Source organism: Carcharodon carcharias, chromosome X (genome assembly GCF_017639515.1).
Source record: "Carcharodon carcharias isolate sCarCar2 chromosome X, sCarCar2.pri, whole genome shotgun sequence".
NCBI lineage: Eukaryota > Metazoa > Chordata > Chondrichthyes > Lamniformes > Lamnidae > Carcharodon > Carcharodon carcharias.
The window spans coordinates 18,905,341-18,925,050 of NC_054507.1; the positions used below are offsets into that span (position 1 = coordinate 18,905,341).

General features: G+C 44.7%; 1 protein-coding gene across 1 annotated transcript; it reads right to left on the reverse strand.

Moving 5' to 3' along the window:
• Nucleotides 1-10,476: 10,476 nt before the first annotated feature.
• Nucleotides 10,477-15,342, reverse strand: LOC121273222 (keratin, type II cytoskeletal 8-like). Its single transcript, XM_041180238.1, has 9 exons — nt 14,908-15,342; nt 14,550-14,758; nt 13,835-13,895; nt 13,634-13,729; nt 13,353-13,517; nt 13,126-13,251; nt 12,500-12,720; nt 11,771-11,820; nt 10,477-11,307 (listed from the first exon to the last, which is right to left on the reverse strand). Exons 1-9 carry the CDS (start codon nt 15,274-15,276, stop codon nt 11,132-11,134), a joined length of 1,473 nt encoding a protein of 490 aa, XP_041036172.1. The 5' UTR covers nt 15,277-15,342; the 3' UTR covers nt 10,477-11,131.
• Between the last annotated feature and the right edge of the window lie 4,368 nt (nt 15,343-19,710).

A 19,710-nucleotide genomic window follows, 5' to 3' on the forward strand; every position in this document is an offset into this window, starting at 1 on the left:
AAAAATGGCCATGAGTCACTTCCTTGAACGGCTGTAGTCCATGTGGCGTAGGTACACTCACAGTGCTGTTAGGGAGGGGGTTCTAGGATTTTGACCAACAATGGTGACAGTGAAAGAACGGTGATATCGTTCTAAGTGAAGATGGTGTGTGACTTGGAGGGGAATTTGCTAGGGGGAGTGGGCCCTTCTTAACTACTCTATCCAAGCCCCTCAATATTTTTTAAAACCTCAATTAAATCTCCCTTCTGCCTCCTCTGTTTCAAAGGAAACAACCCCAGCCTAGTCAATCCTTCCTCATAACTAAAGTTCTCAATTCCTGGTAACATCCTTGGAAATCTCCTCTGTACCCTCTCTCACGTGAGCACATCCTTCCTGTAATGTGGTCACCAGAACTATATGCAATGTTCCAGTTGTGGCCTAACTAGTGTTTTATCCAGTTCTAGCATAACTTCCCTGCTTTATATTCTTGGTTAATAATGGCTATCCTATGCCTTCCTAACCCAGGACAAAGCAGCCCATTTGTTTGGCACCCCTTCCACAAACATTCACTCCCTCCACCACCGACACACAGTGGCAGCAGTGTATACCATCTACAAGATATGCTGCAGGAACTTACCAAGCCTCCTTAGACAGCACCTTCCAAACCCACGACCACTACCATCTAGAAGGACAAGGGCAGCAGACACATGGGAACCCCATCACCTGGGGGTTCCCCACCTAGCCACTCACCATCCTGACTTGGAAATATATCGCCGTTCCTTCACTGTCGCTGGGTCAAAATCCTGGAACTCCCTCCCTAACATCACTGTGGGTGTTCCTACACCACATGGACTACAGCGGTTCAAGAAGGCAGCTCACCACCACCTTCTTAAGGGCAATTATATAAAAACACCTGATCTACCTGTGCTGCCACCTTCAGGGATATGTGGACATGCACTCCAAGGTCCCTCTGTTCCTCCACATTTCTCAGTATCCTACCATTTATTGTGTGTTCTCTTGCCTTGTTCGCCTTCCCCAAATGCATTGCCTCATTCTTCTCTGATTTGGACTCCATTTGCCACTGTTCCACCCCCCTGCCTAGTCCAATGATATCTTCCTGCAGTCTACAGCTTTCTTCCTCACTATTAACCACACAATCAGTTTTTGTATTGTCTGCAAACTTCTTAATCGTACCTATTACATTCAAGTCCAAATCATTGATATATATAACACAAGAAGCAAGGGACCTAATATTGAGCCATGCAGAACCCCACTTGAAACAGCCTTCCAATCACAAAAATACCCATCGACCATTACCCGCTGCTTCCTGCCTTTGAGCCAATTTTGGATCCAACTTGTCATTTGCTCTTGCATCCCATCTGCTCTTTCTTTTCTGACCAGTCTGCCATGTGGGACCTTGTCAAAAATCTTGCTAAAAATCATGTTGACTACATCAAATGCACCATCAACCCTCCTCGTTACCTCCTCAAAAGATTCAATCAAGTTTGTTAGACAGGACCTTCCCTTAATCAATTCATGCTGGTTGTCTTTGATTAATCTGTGCATTTCTAAATGATGATTTATACTGTCCCTCAGAACTTTTTCCAGTAATTTGCCCATGACCAAGTCTAGGCTGACTGGCTTGTGCTTATTCAGTCTATCCCTTCCTCCCCTTTGAAACAATGGCACAACATTAGCAGTCGAACAGTTCTCCAGTCCTCTGGCACCATGCCTGTAGCCATAGAAGATTGGAAAATGATGGTCAGAGCCTTTGCTATTCCCTCCCTTGCTTCCCTTAAAAGCCTAGAATACATTTCATCTGGCGGTGGTGATTTATCTGCTTTCAAAGATGCCAACACCCTTTAATTTTTCATCTTTCACTATGCTTATTCAGTATTCCACACTTAACCACAAGCACAAAGCATTCATTGAGAACCACCTTGCACCTCCATACACATGTTATCTTTTCAGTCTCTAATGGTCCCTACTTTTTTTAAAACATTTATTTGTTGATGGGATGTCAGCATAACTGGCAAGGCCATCATTTGTTGTCCATTTCTAATTGCTCTTGAACTTAGTGACTTAGGCCTTTTCAGAGGCAATTAAGAGTCTGGAGTCACATGTAGGCCAGACCAGGTAAGGATGGCAGATTTCCTTCTGTCAAGAACATTAGATGGGGACACCAAATGGGTTTTTAACCACAATCAGCAATGGGAGACTAGTTTTTCAATTCCAGATTGATTATTTGAATTTAAATTCCACCTGCTGCCATGATGGGTTTTGAAGCCTTATCCTCAGAACTTTAGCCTGAGCCTCTGGGTTGTTAGTCTGATGACATTACCACTGTGCCACTGTCTCCTCCCATTTGCAGACTCCCGTTCTTTTTTTATCCCTCTCTATCCAGTCTGAAAATCCTGCAACTTTGATCTAATCGATTACTTGTGGGATCACTTAGCTCTGTCTATCGCATGCTGCTTACACTGTTTGGCATGCAAGCATTTCTGTGATGTAGCCTCACCAGATTGGCACCTCAGTTTTGGGTATGCCTGGTACTGCTCCTGGAACACTCTTCTACTCTTCTGATTGCAACCAGGATCGATCTCCTGGCTCCTTGTAATGGTGGAGTGAAGTATATTGCACGTGGCCCTCACTCAGCCGTGCTTCAGTTGGTAGCACTCACTGCTAAGTTACAAGGTTTTGGGTTTAAGTCCCATTCAGGGCTTGAGCATGAAAATTCAGGCTGATACTCCAGTGCAGCTAGTATTGAGGGAACGTTGCACTGTTAGAGGTGCTGTCTTCTGGATGAGGCATTAAACTGAGGCACCATCTGCCTGCTCCTGTGGATGCACAATATCCCATGGCACTATTTCGAAGAAGAGTAGGCGAGCTCACCACAGTGTCCTGACTAATGTTTATCCCTCAATCAACATCACAGAAACAGATAAAAGCAAAAAAACTGCGGATGCTGGAAATCCAAAACAAAAACAAAAATACCTGGAAAAACTCAGCAGGTCTGGCAGCATCTGTGGTGAGGAACATAGTTAACGTTTCGAGTCCGAATGACCCTTCAACAGAACTAAGTAAAAATAGAAGAGAGGTGAAATATAAGCTGGTTTAAGGGGGGTGGGTGGGACAGGTAGAGCTGGATAGAGGGCCAGTGATAGGTGGAGATAACTAAAAGATGTCATAGACAAAAGGACAAAGAGGTGTTGAAGGTGGTGACATTATCTAAGGAATGTGCTAATTAAGGGTAGAAAGCAGGACAAGCAAGGTACAGATAGCCCTAGTGGGGGTGGGGTGGGGTGAAGGAATCAAAAAAAGCTAAAAGGTAGAGATAAAACAATGGATGGAAATACATTTAAAAATAATGGAAATAGGTGGGAAAAGAAAAATCTATATAAATTATTAGAAAAAAAGGGGGGGAATCGGAAAGGGGGTGGGGATGGAGGAGAGAGTTCATGAACTAAAATTGTTGAACTCAATATTCAGTCCGGAAGGCTGTAAAGTGCCTAGTTGGAAGATGAGGTGCTGTTCCTCCAGTTTGCGTTCAGCTTCACTGGAACATTGCAGCAGGCCAAGGACAGACATGTGGGCAAGAGAGCAGCGTGGAGTGTTGAAATGGCAAGCAACAGGGAGTTCTGGGTCATGCTTGCGGACAGACCGAAGGTGTTCTGCAAAGCGGTCACCCAGTCTGCGTTTGTTCTCTCTAATGTAGAGGAAACCGCATTGGGAACAACAAATGCAGTAGACTAAATTGAGGGAAGTGCAAGTGAAATGCTGCTTCACTTGAAAGGAGTGTTTGCGCCCTTGGACGGTGAGGAGAGGAGAAATAAAGGGGCAGGTGTTGCACCTTCTGCGGTTGCATGGGAAGGTGCCGTGGGAGGGGGTTGAGGTGTAGGGGGTGATGGAGGAGTGGACCAGGGTGTCCCGGAGGGAACGATCCCTGCGGAATGCCGCCTGGGGGGGTGAAGGGAAGATGTGTTTGGTGGTGGCATCATGCTGGAGTTGGTGGAAATGGCGGAGGATGGTCCTTTGAATGTGGAGGCTGGTGGGGTGATAAGTGAGGACAAGGGGGCCCCTATCATGGTTCTGGGAGGGAGAGGAAGGTGTGAGGGCGGATGCACGGGAGATGGGCCGGACACGGTTGAGGGCCCTGTCAACCGACCATGGGTGGAAAACCTCGGTTAAGGAAGTGGGAAGACATGTCAGAGGAACTGTTTTTGAAAGTGACATCATCAGAACAGATGTGACGGAGGCGAAGGAACTGAGAGAATGTCACCAGGTGGTGTTATGGAGCAACTTTGTCAATCTTCAACAACAGCAATTAATCAGCTGAAAGGTTTTTCACCACTGGTCTTTTCTCAGTAGCCATGACTTTTTTCATCCCCAAAATAAAGATTTAACGCTTGAAAATTACACATTTCAAAATGGTGTCATCAAATTTATGTGTTGAATTTTCTTTTGTGCCTTTCAGTGCCTTCATTACAATTTTAAAAAAGACTTGCATTTCTGCAAGTGCCTTTCACAATCTCAGGACATTACAAAGCACTTTACAGCCAATGAAATACTTTTTGAAATTTACTCCCTGCTGTAATGTAGAAAACACAATAGCTAATTTGTGCACAGCAAGCTCCCACAATCAGCAATGTGATAATGACCAGATAATCTGTTTTAGTGATGTTGATTGAAGGATAAATATTGGCCAAGGCACCAGGGAGAACTCCCCTGCTCTTCTTCAAAATAGTGTCATGGGATCTGTTACATCCATCTGAGAAAGCAAATGGGTCTTAACATCTCATCTGAAAGACAGTACCTCCAACAGTGTAGTGCTCCCGCAGTGTGAGCCTTGAATTTTGTGCTCAAGTGTCTGGAGTAGGACTTGAACCCAGAACCTTGTGATTCAGAGACAAGAGCCACATTGAAACCAATTTTTTTGGAACCTCTCAGCCAGTCTCAAAAGCCTGGGCATTGTCAGGGATGTTTTTAACCCTGTAGCAGTTAAGACAGAGCTTTCAACCACTGATGGTACTAAAGAAGGTTTTTCTCCAGTTAGTACACTCAGGTCCATCAACTCTCTTTCCCACGCATGCCCTTGTAACTCTGCAGTAAATTTGAGTCTCAGTGTGGTTACAGTCTCTGGCCACTAGTTAGTGCTGTGGAGCAGAGTCATCAAACTGTCAATTTGAATCATAACTCACCATGAGCCATGCCATGGGAGATTTGCTACTTAATATTTGTATGACAAATGAGAGCACCCAGTTTTGTGTTGCACACACCTGCCCTCAAAAGGCACTTTGATGCATGGCACATGCACAGAGATGTCTCTCTGGCACAACAGCACTAGAAGGGGTGGGAAATAGTGATCTCTCAAATGTTTCCTGTTGGTTCCAGAATGAACAGAAGCTGCAACCAGAAGAATCCAACTGCCATTGTAAATGGAGGGAAGTCAGCCTGTCAGGTTTTCCGTTGCTCCTTTTGTTCGTGATACATCATCAGCACTAATGCTTCTTGCCCGGTGTGCTTGCCTACTTCAATAAACTCTTCCAGCCCTACAGCACTCCTCGACTCTCTGTTCCTCTGATCTCCTGTGTATTCCTCCCTTTCCTCATCCCACCCTTGGCAGATCTACATTCAGTGGTCTCACCTGTGTGCTCTGAGAGGTCCTCCCAAAACCCTTCTGCCTCTAAACTTCCCTCTTGTCCTTTAAGACTCTCCTAAAAACTGAAAGTTTTCACCCAGTTGTTCATGGTTTTCGTATAATTTCCTGCTTCTTTCCCACTTCCCTTCCTTAAGCAATAGTGTTACATCTACTACCCTCTGGTCCTGTGGAACAATTCCTGTTTCCGAAGGTTTTGGGAAAATTACAGTTTGAGCCTCCTCTATCTCTTCCCAACCTCCTCCAATCATCTGAACTGCATGCCTTTTCTACTTGCAGTCCATAAGATTTTTTACATCACTCCTTTTAAGATTTATCTCCTGTAGTGGTTTTCCACAGCCTCCCCAATACACCCAGCTTCCGACTTTCAGCTTCCCTTTGAAATTTGAGACAAGTACTTGTTAAGCTTCTGTGCCATTCATTCACTGCCAGTTACAAAGATGGTTTTTCTCAGTTCTAAACATCCCTACCCCTTCTTGACTAACTATCCTTTTCTGTGCTTATATAAGAGCTCATTCATCCAGAAAAAAGTCAACAATCACTCCACCCTTACTCCCCATTGGCAACATGGAGCTGAAGAAATGAAGACAGTTAAATGCTACAATGGAGGGATCAATAGCTATTTTCTGGGTGAATTAATATATATCTTATGATCTGATGATGAGAGCTTGGGTTATTTATCTTTGCAGTCCTAGGCCCAACCATCTTCAGCTGCTTCATCAATGACCTTCCTTCCATCATAAGGTCAGAAGTGGGGATGTTCGCTGATGATTGCACAATATTCAGCACCATTCACAACTCCTCAGATACTGAAGCAATCCATGTCCAAATGCAACAAGACCTGGACAATATCCAGGCTTGGGCTGAGAAGTGGCAAGTAACTTTTGCACCACACAAGTGTCAGGCAATGACCATCTCCAACAAGGGAGAACCTAACCATCAGCCCTTGAGGTTTAATGGCATTGCCACCACTGAATCCTCCACATCCTGGGGGTTACCATTGACCAGAAACTGAACTGGACTAGCCATATAAATACTATGGCTACAAGAGCAGGTCAGAGGCTAGGAATCCTGTGATGAGTAACTCACTTCCTGATTTCACAAAGCCTGTCCACCATCTACAAGGCACAAGTCAGGAATGTGATGGAATACTCCCCACTTCCCTGGATGAGTGCAGCTCCCACAACACTCAAGAAGCTTGACACCATCGAGGACAAAGCAGCCCACTTGATTGGTACCCCATCCACAAACATCCACCACCGATGCACAGTAGCAGCAGTGTGTACCATCTACAAGATGTACTGTAGGAATTCACCAAGCCTCCTTAGACAGTACCTGCCAAACCCACAACTACTACCATCTAGAAGGACAAGGACAGCAGATACATGGGAACACCACCACCTGGAAGTTCCCCTCCAAGCCACTCACCATCCTGACTTGGAAATATATCACCGTTCCTTCACTGTCGCCCAGTCAAAACCCTGGAACTCCCTCCCTAACAGCATTCTGGGTGTACCTACACCACATGGACTGCTCCAGTTCAAGAAGGCAGCTCACCACCACCTTCTCAGCTAGGGGCAATTAGGGATAGGCAATAAATGCTGGCTTAGCCAGCAACGCCCACATCCCATAAATGCATTTTTAAAAGGTTGGACAAGGCTAATTTTCTTTCCCAGTTACATAAAAAAGTGACTGTCACTGGAAGTAATTGAAACTTGAGAGGCCTCAAGTAATTGCTTTCATTAATAAACTAGTTCCTCTAGGATTTCAAAGTGAATATGTTTATCCCCACCTTATTTACTGTCCAACAGATATTTACTTGAAAGATTTGTAGAACTCGCTGAAGCATAACCAGAGCTGAGTTCGCCAACTGATGTTGTACCAGCACTGACACTTTGTGTTGAATGTATAATTTTCATAATATTTTTCTGGTTTATTGTGAAGTAGGTTTATGGGGGGTAAGTAGAGGTGGTTCTGTGTGATGTAATTACATTTGGAATCAAGTAGACTGCAAGCTTGAAATCATCAAAAAAAGCTAAGTATAGAAATGTGCTTGAGATGCTAATGAGTAAACATAGATGTTGGCTTAGCATGTAAGGTATGAAGGGAATTTGCATTTTTAGATAAATGAAGGGATTGTTTGGATTTCAAAGGGATCATAGTCTGTTTACAACTAACCAGATAAGCAAGGCTAAGTGTTTATTTTTCCCAAAGGTTACTGACAATATTGGCAACATAAAAGTTATATTATGAGGAAGTTACAGTTTCAAAGACATATGGAACAATAGAACTTACATATTAAAGAGAGAGAAACCTATATAAAGGAGAATGAAAGGCTATGTAAAGAAGACCATGCAAGATCTAAACAGCCTCCAAGAAGCCTCCAGCCATTTGTGCATAAGTCTGCCTTGTAAAGTAACTGAAGTTGGGGAAAAGCCATTTGGAATTCCACTGTCAAGTGGATATTGTGTTAATTTGCTGGCTTTGTTTAAAATCTAAAATCTATTTTGGGACCATTGTCCTAAAGGGGGCGTAACTGGGAGTCAGGTCAATTAGGAATTTTAGGATTTGTTATAGTAGCAAGTAATTGTAGTCTTATGTATGTGCTTGAAATCTTTTATTTTGTTAATAAGTATTTTAATTTATTTTTTTTTAAATCTCTAAATGTCCTGGGGGACTCATTACTTCTGAATTCAGTGCACACATCTTGTAATAAATACAAATTGCAAAACCATTGTGATAGCATGACCAAGTTTCCCTTGTGCATTTGTTCCACCTGGCACACATCATCTGCCACGTCATAACACTTAAATAAGAAATGAATGCAACACCACAAGGAGCTTTCAGGCTCTGAGAGCAAAGCTGATTCCTGAGCGAGTGCCATATTCAGATTTATTGAAAGCAAAATACTGCGAATGGTGTTCAGATTTTTTGAAATAGTTACAAATAGCAAAACCTATGCAAGGGATTTTTTTTTATTCATTCACGGGATGTGGGCTTCGCTGACTGGGCCAGCTTTTATTGTCTATCCCCAGTTGCCCTTGAGAAGCTGGTGGTGAGTTGCCTTCCTGAACCGCTGCAGCCCATGTGGTGTAGGTACACCCACAGTGCTGTTGGGAAGGGAGTTTCAGGACTTCAGCACCAGTGAAGGAACGGCGATATATTTCCAAGTCAGGATGATGAGTGGCTTGAAGGAAAACTTCCAGATGGTGGTGTTCTCATCTATCTGCTGCTCTTGTCCTTCTAGATGGTAGTGGTTGTGGGTTTGGAAGGTGCTGTCTAAGGAGCCTTGGTGAATTCCTTCCATGCACCTTGTAGATGGTACACACTGCTGCTACTGTGTGTCGGTGGTGGAGAGAGTGCATGTTTGTGGATGTGGTGCCAATCAAGCAGACTGCTTTGTCCTGGATGGTATCAAGCTTCTTGAATGTTATGGGAGCTGCACTCATCCAGGCAAGTGGGGAGTATTCCATCATACTTCTGACTTGTGCCTTGTAAATGACGGACAGACTTTGGGGAGTCAGGGGGTGAGTTACTCATCATCACATTCCTAGCCTCTGACCTGCCTTCTAGCCACAGTATGTCAGAAGTAAGCCTAAACTCAATGGATGCACTCTCAACTCTGAGTCAGAAGTGACTTAGGGACATACACTGAGGGAGTGCTACACTGTCAGATGTGTCATCTATCATAAGAGTCATTAAATCCCACCAGTGGATAGGTGTTGTTGCCTGTGGCTGGAACTAAGTGTGATAGTGAATGTGATTGATGGAGGGAGCAGCCAATAGTGAGGAATGCAGTAATTCAAATGTATCTTCCAGCTAGGTTGAGATAATTTAGAAAAACAAACTGAAATACTCTTGAACAATTTCACTGAGAAAATAGTAAAGAAGCTTTGTTCTTTTTATGTTAACATTAAGAAACTACTGGTTTTACTATTCACAGGTGCTATGGTGTAACAATTGAGTAGATTATCATACCTTATGTGTGCAACCTATCTGAAATTAAGTTTGAGAATACAATATCTGGTTTGTTTGCTTTTTGTAAAAATTTTAGAGCCTCATTCCTTACTTTTGATTTATCTGTTTTATGCCATCTGAGCTCTGAATTGCTGCTGTTTTGCTTTGAGCTAATTAATGAAGTGGAATATTATAAGACAAAATGTGAGACACCAGAAAATGTATCCATGTGTAAATAGAAACCTAGATAGGGATGTTCTGGCTGGGATTTCTTGAAACACAATCAAGTGCCAGAATTTTAAAAATATGGTTGCTATAATAATCAGGGCAAGCCAGAATTCATCTTAATGCCTTGCCTTCTTTGACTTGTTTGGAAGAGAGAAAGTGAGGTAGTTTTTTCTGGGAATTGTAATCTGGCAATGACACTGGTGCATCTGGGTGACTGCAGTATGGCTTTGATCTTGTTCACTGGAGGACTTGAGGGAAGTCTACACTTCAGTTTCTAACATAGGGATAGGCCGCTGAAGAGTATGCATGAAAACATTGAAAAAAAAAGAGTCTGTACATAACTTTATTTGATCTCTTTCTGTGATGAGACAACTCATTTTAATGGCACTGCTAAGCTAAACTGGCAACCCAAAATCCTTTTTTTTTTACTGAGCATGGTATTCTGATTCTCACTCATTCTGTATGTCCTTTTATATATTTGTGCTTGGTATATGTCTTGCCTGTTCAGCTGTAGTTTTTTTATGAATAGATTAAGAACAAGTGCGGCTCAGAAATTCTGAAGTACAAATATGTAACATCTAAAGCATGATGGGGGAAAAAAATCAGTGCAGGAGAATCAAACAGAGAGATAGATGTGCGGAACAGAGAAAAAACAATTTGGAATTGCAAAAGACATATTTATTCAATATTTCATAGAATGTGATGAAAAGATAATTCTTTAGTACAAGAAGATATAGAATGTGAAACAGATCCATACAGAAAACATTGGATCATTTCCTATTCTAAAGAGCCCAACAATTAAAGTAAAGTATCTTAGGTAGTTTTCCTGTAAGCCCAAAATAACCTTTAAGGAGCTAGATATCTATATTTCCAGAACAAAGTCACAGAACGTCAAGGAGATACTGAGTATTCACACTAATTAATCCCAAAATATGTCTGCCCACCAGATTTTTGGTGATGTCAAATTTATACTACCAGCCAAATGGTGAAGTCACTAACAAATAATCAGATGCAGTGCTACTGGGATCACATGGCAGTCACAAGGAGAATTAATTAATATGACACCCATGCTGCATGTATGAGGCAGACTGATGAGTAATTTTTCTGAATGTCGACAGACTGGGACAAGTTCTTACCCAACAACTCCCTTAAGACTTAAACGACTGTGGATTTGCTGATTCACCAGTGTTAGTACAAAAGGAAGGCTCCCCAAATATGCAAAACTAGAACTGAACTCTCAGACGTAGATGTAGGATGAAAATTGATTTGTCTGGAGGCCATAAACAGAGAGTGGACAAGCCTTTCTATCCATTAGATCAATGGTGTTGTAGTTGAAGACACTGTAATTCCATCTACCTGCTCAGTTTCCCTCACAAGCAGACGTTTTGTGCTTTTAGAGCCAGTTGTCGAGATTGCTGAACCGAAATGAGAGGTTTCAAAACTTGAAGGCATTCCATAACTGATGGCATTAGACCCCGAAACATAACCTGAAAGCAAAAAAAAACAAACTTCAAATGTGTGACATGTGTGGTCATCAAAAAAGGTCCTCCATGGAGATGAGTTTTGAAAAATCCCCTTTCATCGACACAGGAGCAGACAAAGAGCAGCAGCATTACAAGAAATTTCGGCTTGCCCCAATCTGCAGCACCTATTGAGCTCATCATCAAACACAGAGACATTATTTACAAATATCTGTGACTAAAGTGAGATCTGAAATATGGAAATACAAAGCCATTCTATCAGCCTCTGGGAACTGAACAAAGAGAGGTTAAGGTTTGGGAAGCACTGTATAGATCCTTCTTCAGAACACACACACTGGGAGTTGAAATAACAACCTGTCTATTCGCTTCTCAACAAATGAAAATTACAGAATTTCACATTTTTGTTTTGGATTTCTAGCTCTTGCTCCCGGAATTCTTACTTCAGACTAGGAATTAGGAATTCTCTTACCTTGGCTCTGTACTTGCTGGATGTTAAGAGTTCTTACCCCACTTATCATCCTGTTGATAATGGAAACACAATCACATTACAGCAGGTATTTGCAGCATAATTACAGTCAGATTTCTCTTGAGTTGACCAATTTTCTCCATCTCCCAGGAACACCGGCATCTGCTGGGGTTCAGTGTCGAATGGGCACGGTCACCCTCCAGACCCTCGCCCAAAGTGCCCACTCTTCATGTATGGCCACAGGCAGCAAATGCCAACAGGCCATTTGGTCATGGGGCAGGGAGATCCAGAACTTCAAGCAGAACACACTGTATAGCCATCAGGAACAGGCTCCAGGGCTGCTTTTACCCCCCCATTGCTTGGGACCCACAGCCCAACTGAATGCCTCAACCATTGATCTGGTTCAGCTTCTGCTCGGTATAGCTCAGTTCCACAATGCCCACACCCAGTGAGCTATCAGTAGAGCTTTACTGGTTTATCTCTATGAAAGAAAGAATGAGTCACAGGCCAGGGATTCATTCTGAGAGTGAGGGTGATGTTTGTGTCTCCTTAGATACCAAGCCACTTTTAAACCTAAGTTCTTGTAGAATACCCTGGCACTTTGAGTTCCTGCACTTCATTCCATTCACAGATAACAATAAAGCACGAGTACAGATTGTAATCTGCCACTAGAGAAAATGATGCACTGTGCTCAGTGTGATGGCTGGAGTTTGTAACTGCCCCATATCCTACCTTTCCTCCTCTCCCTCCAGCAGAGACTTGTAGGTGGAAATTTCAACATCCAGATATAACTTGACTTGCAGCAGCGCCTCATATTCCTGGACTTGTTTCATCAGCTGTTGTTGTGCATTGGAGAGGGCAGTTTTCAGGTCTTCAATCCTATCCTTTGCACCTCTGAGTGACAGCTCGCCGCGTTCCTCGGCTTCTTTGATTAAAGCCTCCAGTTTGAGACGCTAAGTAACACAAATATTCACATGGTCAGTTCCATCGACACTTTGTGCATCAGAACAGCGCTCAAAACGAGTCCTCGTGAAAGGCAGGGGGTCAAGGCAAGATGTGTTTGCTGGTGGCATCATGACAATGAATTGGGAACAGCAGTGTCGTGTGCACAGCAGGCTGGCAAGGGATTCACACTGGAATGTTTCCTCACCATTATCGAAAAGTTACCATCAGTGAGAGAGCAAGACTGGCAGAAATAGGCAAGATTGCACTGATCCCGCCACCACTTCTTGTCCAATTGTTGTTTTGGATGGGGTAGGACGGGGGAGAGAATGAGACACACCCAGAAAGACAAAGCGCCATTCACAACAATTATTCACTTGTTCCCATTATCATGTTGCTTTCACTTCTTTGCCTACCTCGTTTCTCAGGCTCTCAATATCATTATTCAGTGCACGGATACGCTGATTCATCTGTTTAACCTCATCCTTGGTCACACGGAGCTCATCCCCGTATTGTCCAGACGACATGCTCAGTTCCTGCATCTACAACGAAACATTGACACGGAGTTAGCAAATGATTTCACACTTCAGCATCGACTGCAGATCTATCAATCCATGTGGGACATGAGGATTGGGATCTTAACCTTAGTCTGTTTCCAAATCTCCGCTTCTTTACGGCTCTGATTGGCCATGTTTTCATACTGAATTTTGGCTTCAGTAATGAGTTGTTCGATGTCCAGTTTGGGTCCACTGTCCAGTTGCACGCTGACAGATGTGTTCTGAATCTGTGCCTGCAGCTCACGGATTTCCTAAAGATCGGCGGGAGAAAAGATTGAAAAGTGATTGGAAGCGTTTGAGCTGCATTGGATTACACTGGATTAGATTAAACAGCAGAGGACAATTGTGGGCCATGTCACATTGTTACCTCTTCAAAGATTGATCGGAGGAAGTCGATTTCATCGGTGAGGCTTTCCAGTTTAGCTTCCAGCTCTACTTTGCTCATGTAGGAGTCATCCACGTCCTAAAGAGGAGAAGGACAAAGTATTTTGAAAAACTCTCTCAAGAGAGCCGTTTGCTTTCGGCCTGCAGACAGATATATATATATATATATGTATAGTCAGCTCACCTTCTTGACCAGGACAAACTCATTCTCCATTTCCGTGCGCTTGTTAATTTCATCTTCGTATCTGGAATGAAGCAGATTATTTTACTGAGAATCCTGTGGAAATCAATCTTACTGCCCAGTTGACATTACATTGTCTATTTATCAAATATCTATCCAGATAATCACCTTTCCCTGCAGCCCGAGTTTACCAAACCCACTAACTGCCCACCCCACCCCATTACCCCAATTCACTCATCCCTCTCCCTGACCTTCACAGCTCTGGGAGGCTCCTCCACCTTTACAACAGATTCGTTCAGCAAACAGCTCCTCCAGACCCAGATACTTGCTCCGTCCTGTGGTCCGCAGCCCAGATGCCCACACTCGGACACTTCCCTGTCCCGGAGAAGTGACCCTACAGGAACCGGGGCGCTGACTGATGTTTCCATCTCCACAACGCAGGGCGACTGATGCCAAATGCGGCAACCAGCTGGATCCCAGTGGGAAAACAGCGGACTCAGCTGCCACTAATGTGACGGGGACGAGTACAGCCATTTCCCCTCACTCCTGCAGTTTAGTCTACATGACTATCCTGAGGGTTATTTCTCCAGGTGCCATTTTGCCAGCTCCTGATCAATCTGTCACAGTGGTCCTAATGTCAACCTGGGACTTTGTCTCGTTCAGACACGACAAGGGATAGGAACCAAAACTTGCCCAAATTCAGCAGCAGCGCACTTACTTGCCCTTGAAGTCTTCAACCAGACCTTGCATTTGGACAAGATCGGCCTCGAACCTGAGTTTCTCCTGCCCCAGTGTTTCCAGTTGTCTTTTCAGGTTGTCGATGTAAGTCTGGAACATGCTGTCGATGTTGGATTTGTATTCTCCTTGTTCTTTCAGGAGATTCAGTTTGACCTCCAGTTTCTTATTGATCTGTTCCAGGTAACGAACCTGCCGGTGTAAAATGAAGACACAGTTACGTTGGAACTGAATCGGCTGCAAAGTGAGAACACACATTTCTGGAGACACACCAAGTCATTGAGAAAAGGCACAGAACACTGGCTTCCAAACACGGCCGCCTGGATAGCTCTGAACTTTACCTGGTCAATGAATTTGACAAACTGGTTGTTGAGCCCCTTGATCTGTCTGCTCTCCTCCAAGCGGACACTCTGCAGGCTGGTGTCATTTTGAGGGAGAGGGCTGCTGAGGTCAATGTTAGTGGATTTCTGGATCAGCGCCCCCGAGAAGCCGCTGCTAAACCCCGAACTCCCCCCATAACCTGAGCTCCTGTGGAGCGGTGCCGCTATTCTCCGTGATTGACTTAGGATCAAACTCTGTGCTCTCCCCTGTATGGGGAAGGCAGTCCCGCTGCTGCCCACAATCCGTGCGGAGGATAATCTGCCTCCTATTCCGCCCAATCCTCTGACGCTGCCGCTTGAGGACCTGTAGGAGAAACTCGAACGAGACATGTTGAGGTTGTTTGAGAGAACCCGGAGTCCGAAACTGAACGGCTGCTGGGACTGAGGGCGCTCCCAGCTGCTTTTATGGGCTGTGTGGATCGAGGCTCGGTCAGGGTGTCAGATAACAGCAATGGGAATGGAGAAACCGAGAGAGGGGAGGAGCCGGTCACCGCCCTTTGCCACGGGTTCCAACCTGTCCCTTTGCGGTGCAGCAACACCTGGTTCCTGCAGTTCCAGCCGCTGGCCAACCTGGAGTCAGCAACAATGAGTGGCTTTGGGTAGCAGCTCCGTCCCCAACTTGTAGATCATCAGCTGGATGTGGGGCTGGGAGACTCCAAGAGCCTTGAAACGGTCCCTGTGAAGGAGCTGTTTGAGAGGCCAGCAACTGCAGTGGATATGATGAATGTAAATGGAGAGAGCAGCTCATAGTATTAGAGTCTATCAGTGAGGATCATTCTGTGCTTTCCAGTATTGGGGGTAAGGTTGGGGTGCCTCTACCTGCTCCTTTTACAAGTGGCACACCTGCTTTGGAGACCTGACCAGCTTTTAAGCCGAAGACATTTGAAGAATTCAGTGCAGAACAACACAGGGGAGACTGTGTGAGAGAGGTGAGAGTGTACAGCTCCCTTCTTCACTGTGATCTTCCAATCCCATGTTATCTCTAGCCCCTTGGACACTGCCCAGTTTATCCACACCATCATTGACTGAATTCTTTACAGGCTACCTCTCTGACTGAGCTTCTGTTCCTCTACCCTGAAGTCTCCTCAGTGTGGCTCCATGTCAATTGATGCCTGACTATGCTCTTGTGAAACATCGGGACACTGAGGGTGGCAAAGGCACAGAATGCACTCTGGGTAGGGGACTTCAATGTCCATCACCAAGAGTGGCTCAGTAGCACCACTACAGTCTGAGCTGGCCGAGCCCTAAAGGACATAGATGCTAGACCAGGCCTGCGGCAGGTGGTGAGGGAAGCAACAAGAAGGAAAAACATTCTTGACCTCATCTTCATCAACCTGGCTGCCGCAGATGCATCTGTCCATGACAGTATCAGTAGGAGTGACCACCTCACAGTTGTTGTGGAGACAAAGTCCCATCTTCACATTGAGGATACCCTCCATAGTGTTGTGTGGCACTACCACCATTCTAAATGGCGTAGATTTCAAACAGATCTAGCAACTCAAGACTGGGCATTCATGGGGTGCTGTAGACCATCAGCAGCAGCAGAATTGTATTTGAACACAATCTGTAACCTCATAGCCTGGCATATCCCCCACTCTACCATTACTATCAAGCCAGGGGATCAACCCTGATTCATTGAAGAATACAGGACATGCCAGGAGCAGCACCAGACATTCCTAAAAATGAGCTCTCAACCTGGTGAAGCTTTCATACAGGGCTACTTGCATGCCAAACAGCATAAGCAGCAAGCGATAGAGAGAGCTAAGCAATCCCATAACCAACGGATCAGATATAAGCTCTGCAGTCCTGCCATATCCAGTCGTGAATGGTGATGGACAATTAAACAACTCACTGGAGGAGGAGGCTCCACAAATATCCCCATCCTCAATCATGGAAGAGCCCAGCACATCAGTGCAAAAGATAAGGCTGAAGCGTTTGCCACAATCTTCAGCCAGAAGTGCCTAGTGAATGATACATCTCGTCCTCCTCTGGAGGTCCCCAGCATCACAGACGCCAATCTACAGCCAATTCAATTCAATCCATGTGATATCAGGTAATGGCAGAAGGCACTGGATACTGCAAAGGCAAAGGGCCCTGACAATATTCCTACGATAATACTTAAGTCTTATGCTCCAGAACTTGCCGCGCCCCTAGCCAAACTGTACCAGTACAGCTACAACACTGGTATCTACCTGAAAATGTTGAAAATTGGCCAGGTATGTCCGATACACAAAAAGCAGGACAAATCCAACCCGGCCAATTACCGCCCCATCAGTCTACTGTCCATCATCAGTCAAGTAATGGAGGGCGTCATCAACTGTGCTATCAAGTGGCACTTGCTTAGCAATAACCTGCTCACTGACACCCAGTTTGGGTTCCGCGAGGGCCACTCAGCTCCTGACCTCATTACAGCCTTGGTTCAAACATGGACAAATGAGCTGAACTCCTAAGCTGAGCTGAGACTGACTGCCCTTGACATCAAGGCTGCATTTGACCAAGTGTGGCATCAAGGAACCCTAGCAAAACTGGAGTCAATGGGAAAATTCTTCACTGGTTGGAGTCATACCTAGCACAAAGGAAGATGGTTGTGGTTGTGGAAGTCAGTCATCTCAGCTCCAGGACATCACTGCAGGAGTTCCTCAGGGTAGGGTCCTCAGGCTAACCATCTTCAGCTGCTTCATCAATGACCTTCCTCCCATCATAAGGTCAGAAGTAGGGATGTTTGCTGATGACTGCACAATGTTCAGCACCATTCATGACTCCTCAGATACTGAAGCAGTCCATGTCCAATTGCTGCAAGGCCTGGAAAATATCCAGGCTTGGGCTGATCAGTAGTGAGTAACAGTCGTGCCACACAAAAGCCAGGCAATGACCATCTGCAACAAGAGAGAATCTAACCATCACCCCTTGACTTTCAATAATATTACCATCACTGAATCCCCATATCAACGTGCTGTTGGTTACCAGTGGCCAGAAGCTGAACTGGACCAGCCATATAAATACTCTGGCTACAAGAGCAGGTCAGAGGCTAGGAATCCAACGATGAGTAACTCACCTCCTGACTTCCCAAAGGTTGTCCACCCTCTACAAGGCACAAGTCAGGAGTGTGATGGAATACTCCCCACTTGCCTGGAGGAGTGCAGCTCCCACAGTGCCCAAGAAGCTCAACACCATCCAGGGCAAGCAGCCCGCTTGATTGGCACTACATCTACAAACATTCACTCCTTCCACCACCGACGCACAGTAGCAGCAGTGTGTACCATCTACAAGATACACTGCAGGAATTCACCAAGGCTCCTTAGACAGCACCTTCCAAACCCACAACCACAACCATCTAGAATGAGAAGGGCAGCAGATAGATGGGAACACTATCACCTGGAAGTTCCCCTCTAAGTCACTCACCATCTTGACTTGGAAATATATCGCCGGCCCTCAATGTGGCTTGGTCAAAATCCTGGAACTCCCTTCCTAACAGCACTGTGGGTGTACCAACACCACATGGACTGCAGCAGTTCAAGAAGGCAGCTCACCACCAACTTCACAAGGGCAATTAGGGATGGGCAATAAATGCTGGCCCAGCCAGGGAAGCCCACATTTCGTCAACAAATGAAAAGAAATACATAGATATAAATTTAAGTTTATTGCCTGTAAACAAGTTCCCTAGGCAAAAAGCGTTTGAGGAATAATCTGGTTTTGCGCTCTTTCAGGTTGACAAAACATAGATAGCAGAAGAGTGTGAGAGCCCATTGAAAGAATCTACTGTTCACGAGCATTGCAGTCCCTGGCTGCTGTGTCCCAAGGGCTCCACCAGCTGTTTGAATGTGGAAACTCACGAGGGTCCCCGGTCCATATTTTTGCATCCAGAGTGAAGTTTAAGATTGTGAAATTTGGGGAATAAATATTTTTCAAAGAAAGGATTGAAATGGAAAAGAGTGCCCATTTTTGATCAATCCAAACTGACTACATTGTGCATGGATAATTGGGAGAAGCAATATTCCTAATCCCTGCAAACTGGTTGCATGTAGTATTGTAGGAATTTAATTCATTCATGAGTGCTCTGCCCAAAGGCTGGTCCTTGGCACATTGTCTGCCAATGCTTCATCCTGAATTGATTTCTTGGCAGGTTTCAATGGGAGGTCTGTCAAAAAAACGCTAGTGTCCTTCCTGAAGTCAGCTCCACAAGCATCCAGGTAAACCTCCTGCCAAATCAGCTACCATCTACTGCACACTGGCAGCTTCAGTGTCAGGCCCTGTTTTCTTATCACTTCATATAAGCATACAAACAGACCTAGGAGCAGGAGTAGGCTATTCAGCCGCTCGAGGCTGCTCCACCATTTGATAAGTTCATGGCTGATTTGATTGTGGCCTTAACCCGACTTCCTTATGCCCTTTGACTCCCTTGTCAATCAAGAATTAGTCTATCTCAGTCTTAAAAATATTCACTGATTCTGTCTCCACTGCTCTCTGGGGAACAGAATTCCACAGGTTAACAACTCTCTTAGAGAAAAAAAAGCCTCCTCATCAATAGATGAGAGATTTCTCATTTTTAAGCTGTGCCCCTAGTTCCAGTCTCTCACATAACCACTCTGTCAACTCCCTTCAAGATCGTAAATGTTTCAGTAAGATTACCTCTCATTCTTCTAACCTCCAAAGGATACTGTCCCAACATGTTTAACCTTTCCTCATAAGATAAGCTCCTCATCCCAGGAATGAGTCGAGTCATCTTCTTGGAACTGTTTTTAACACAATTATATTCTTTCTTAA

Bases quoted from the DNA above. Each gene is read 5' to 3' on its own strand.
- LOC121273222 (XM_041180238.1), bottom strand. From the start codon at position 15,276: ATGTCTCGTTCGAGTTTCTCCTACAGGTCCTCAAGCGGCAGCGTCAGA. The intron at 13,896-14,549 runs GTAAGTGCGCTG...GCTTCATTCCAG, and splicing joins GTTGAAGACTTCAAGGGCAA to ATACGAAGATGAAATTAACA. The intron at 11,821-12,499 runs GTAGGATATGGG...CATTATCAACAG, and splicing joins CTGGAGGGAGAGGAGGAAAG to GATGATAAGTGGGGTAAGAA.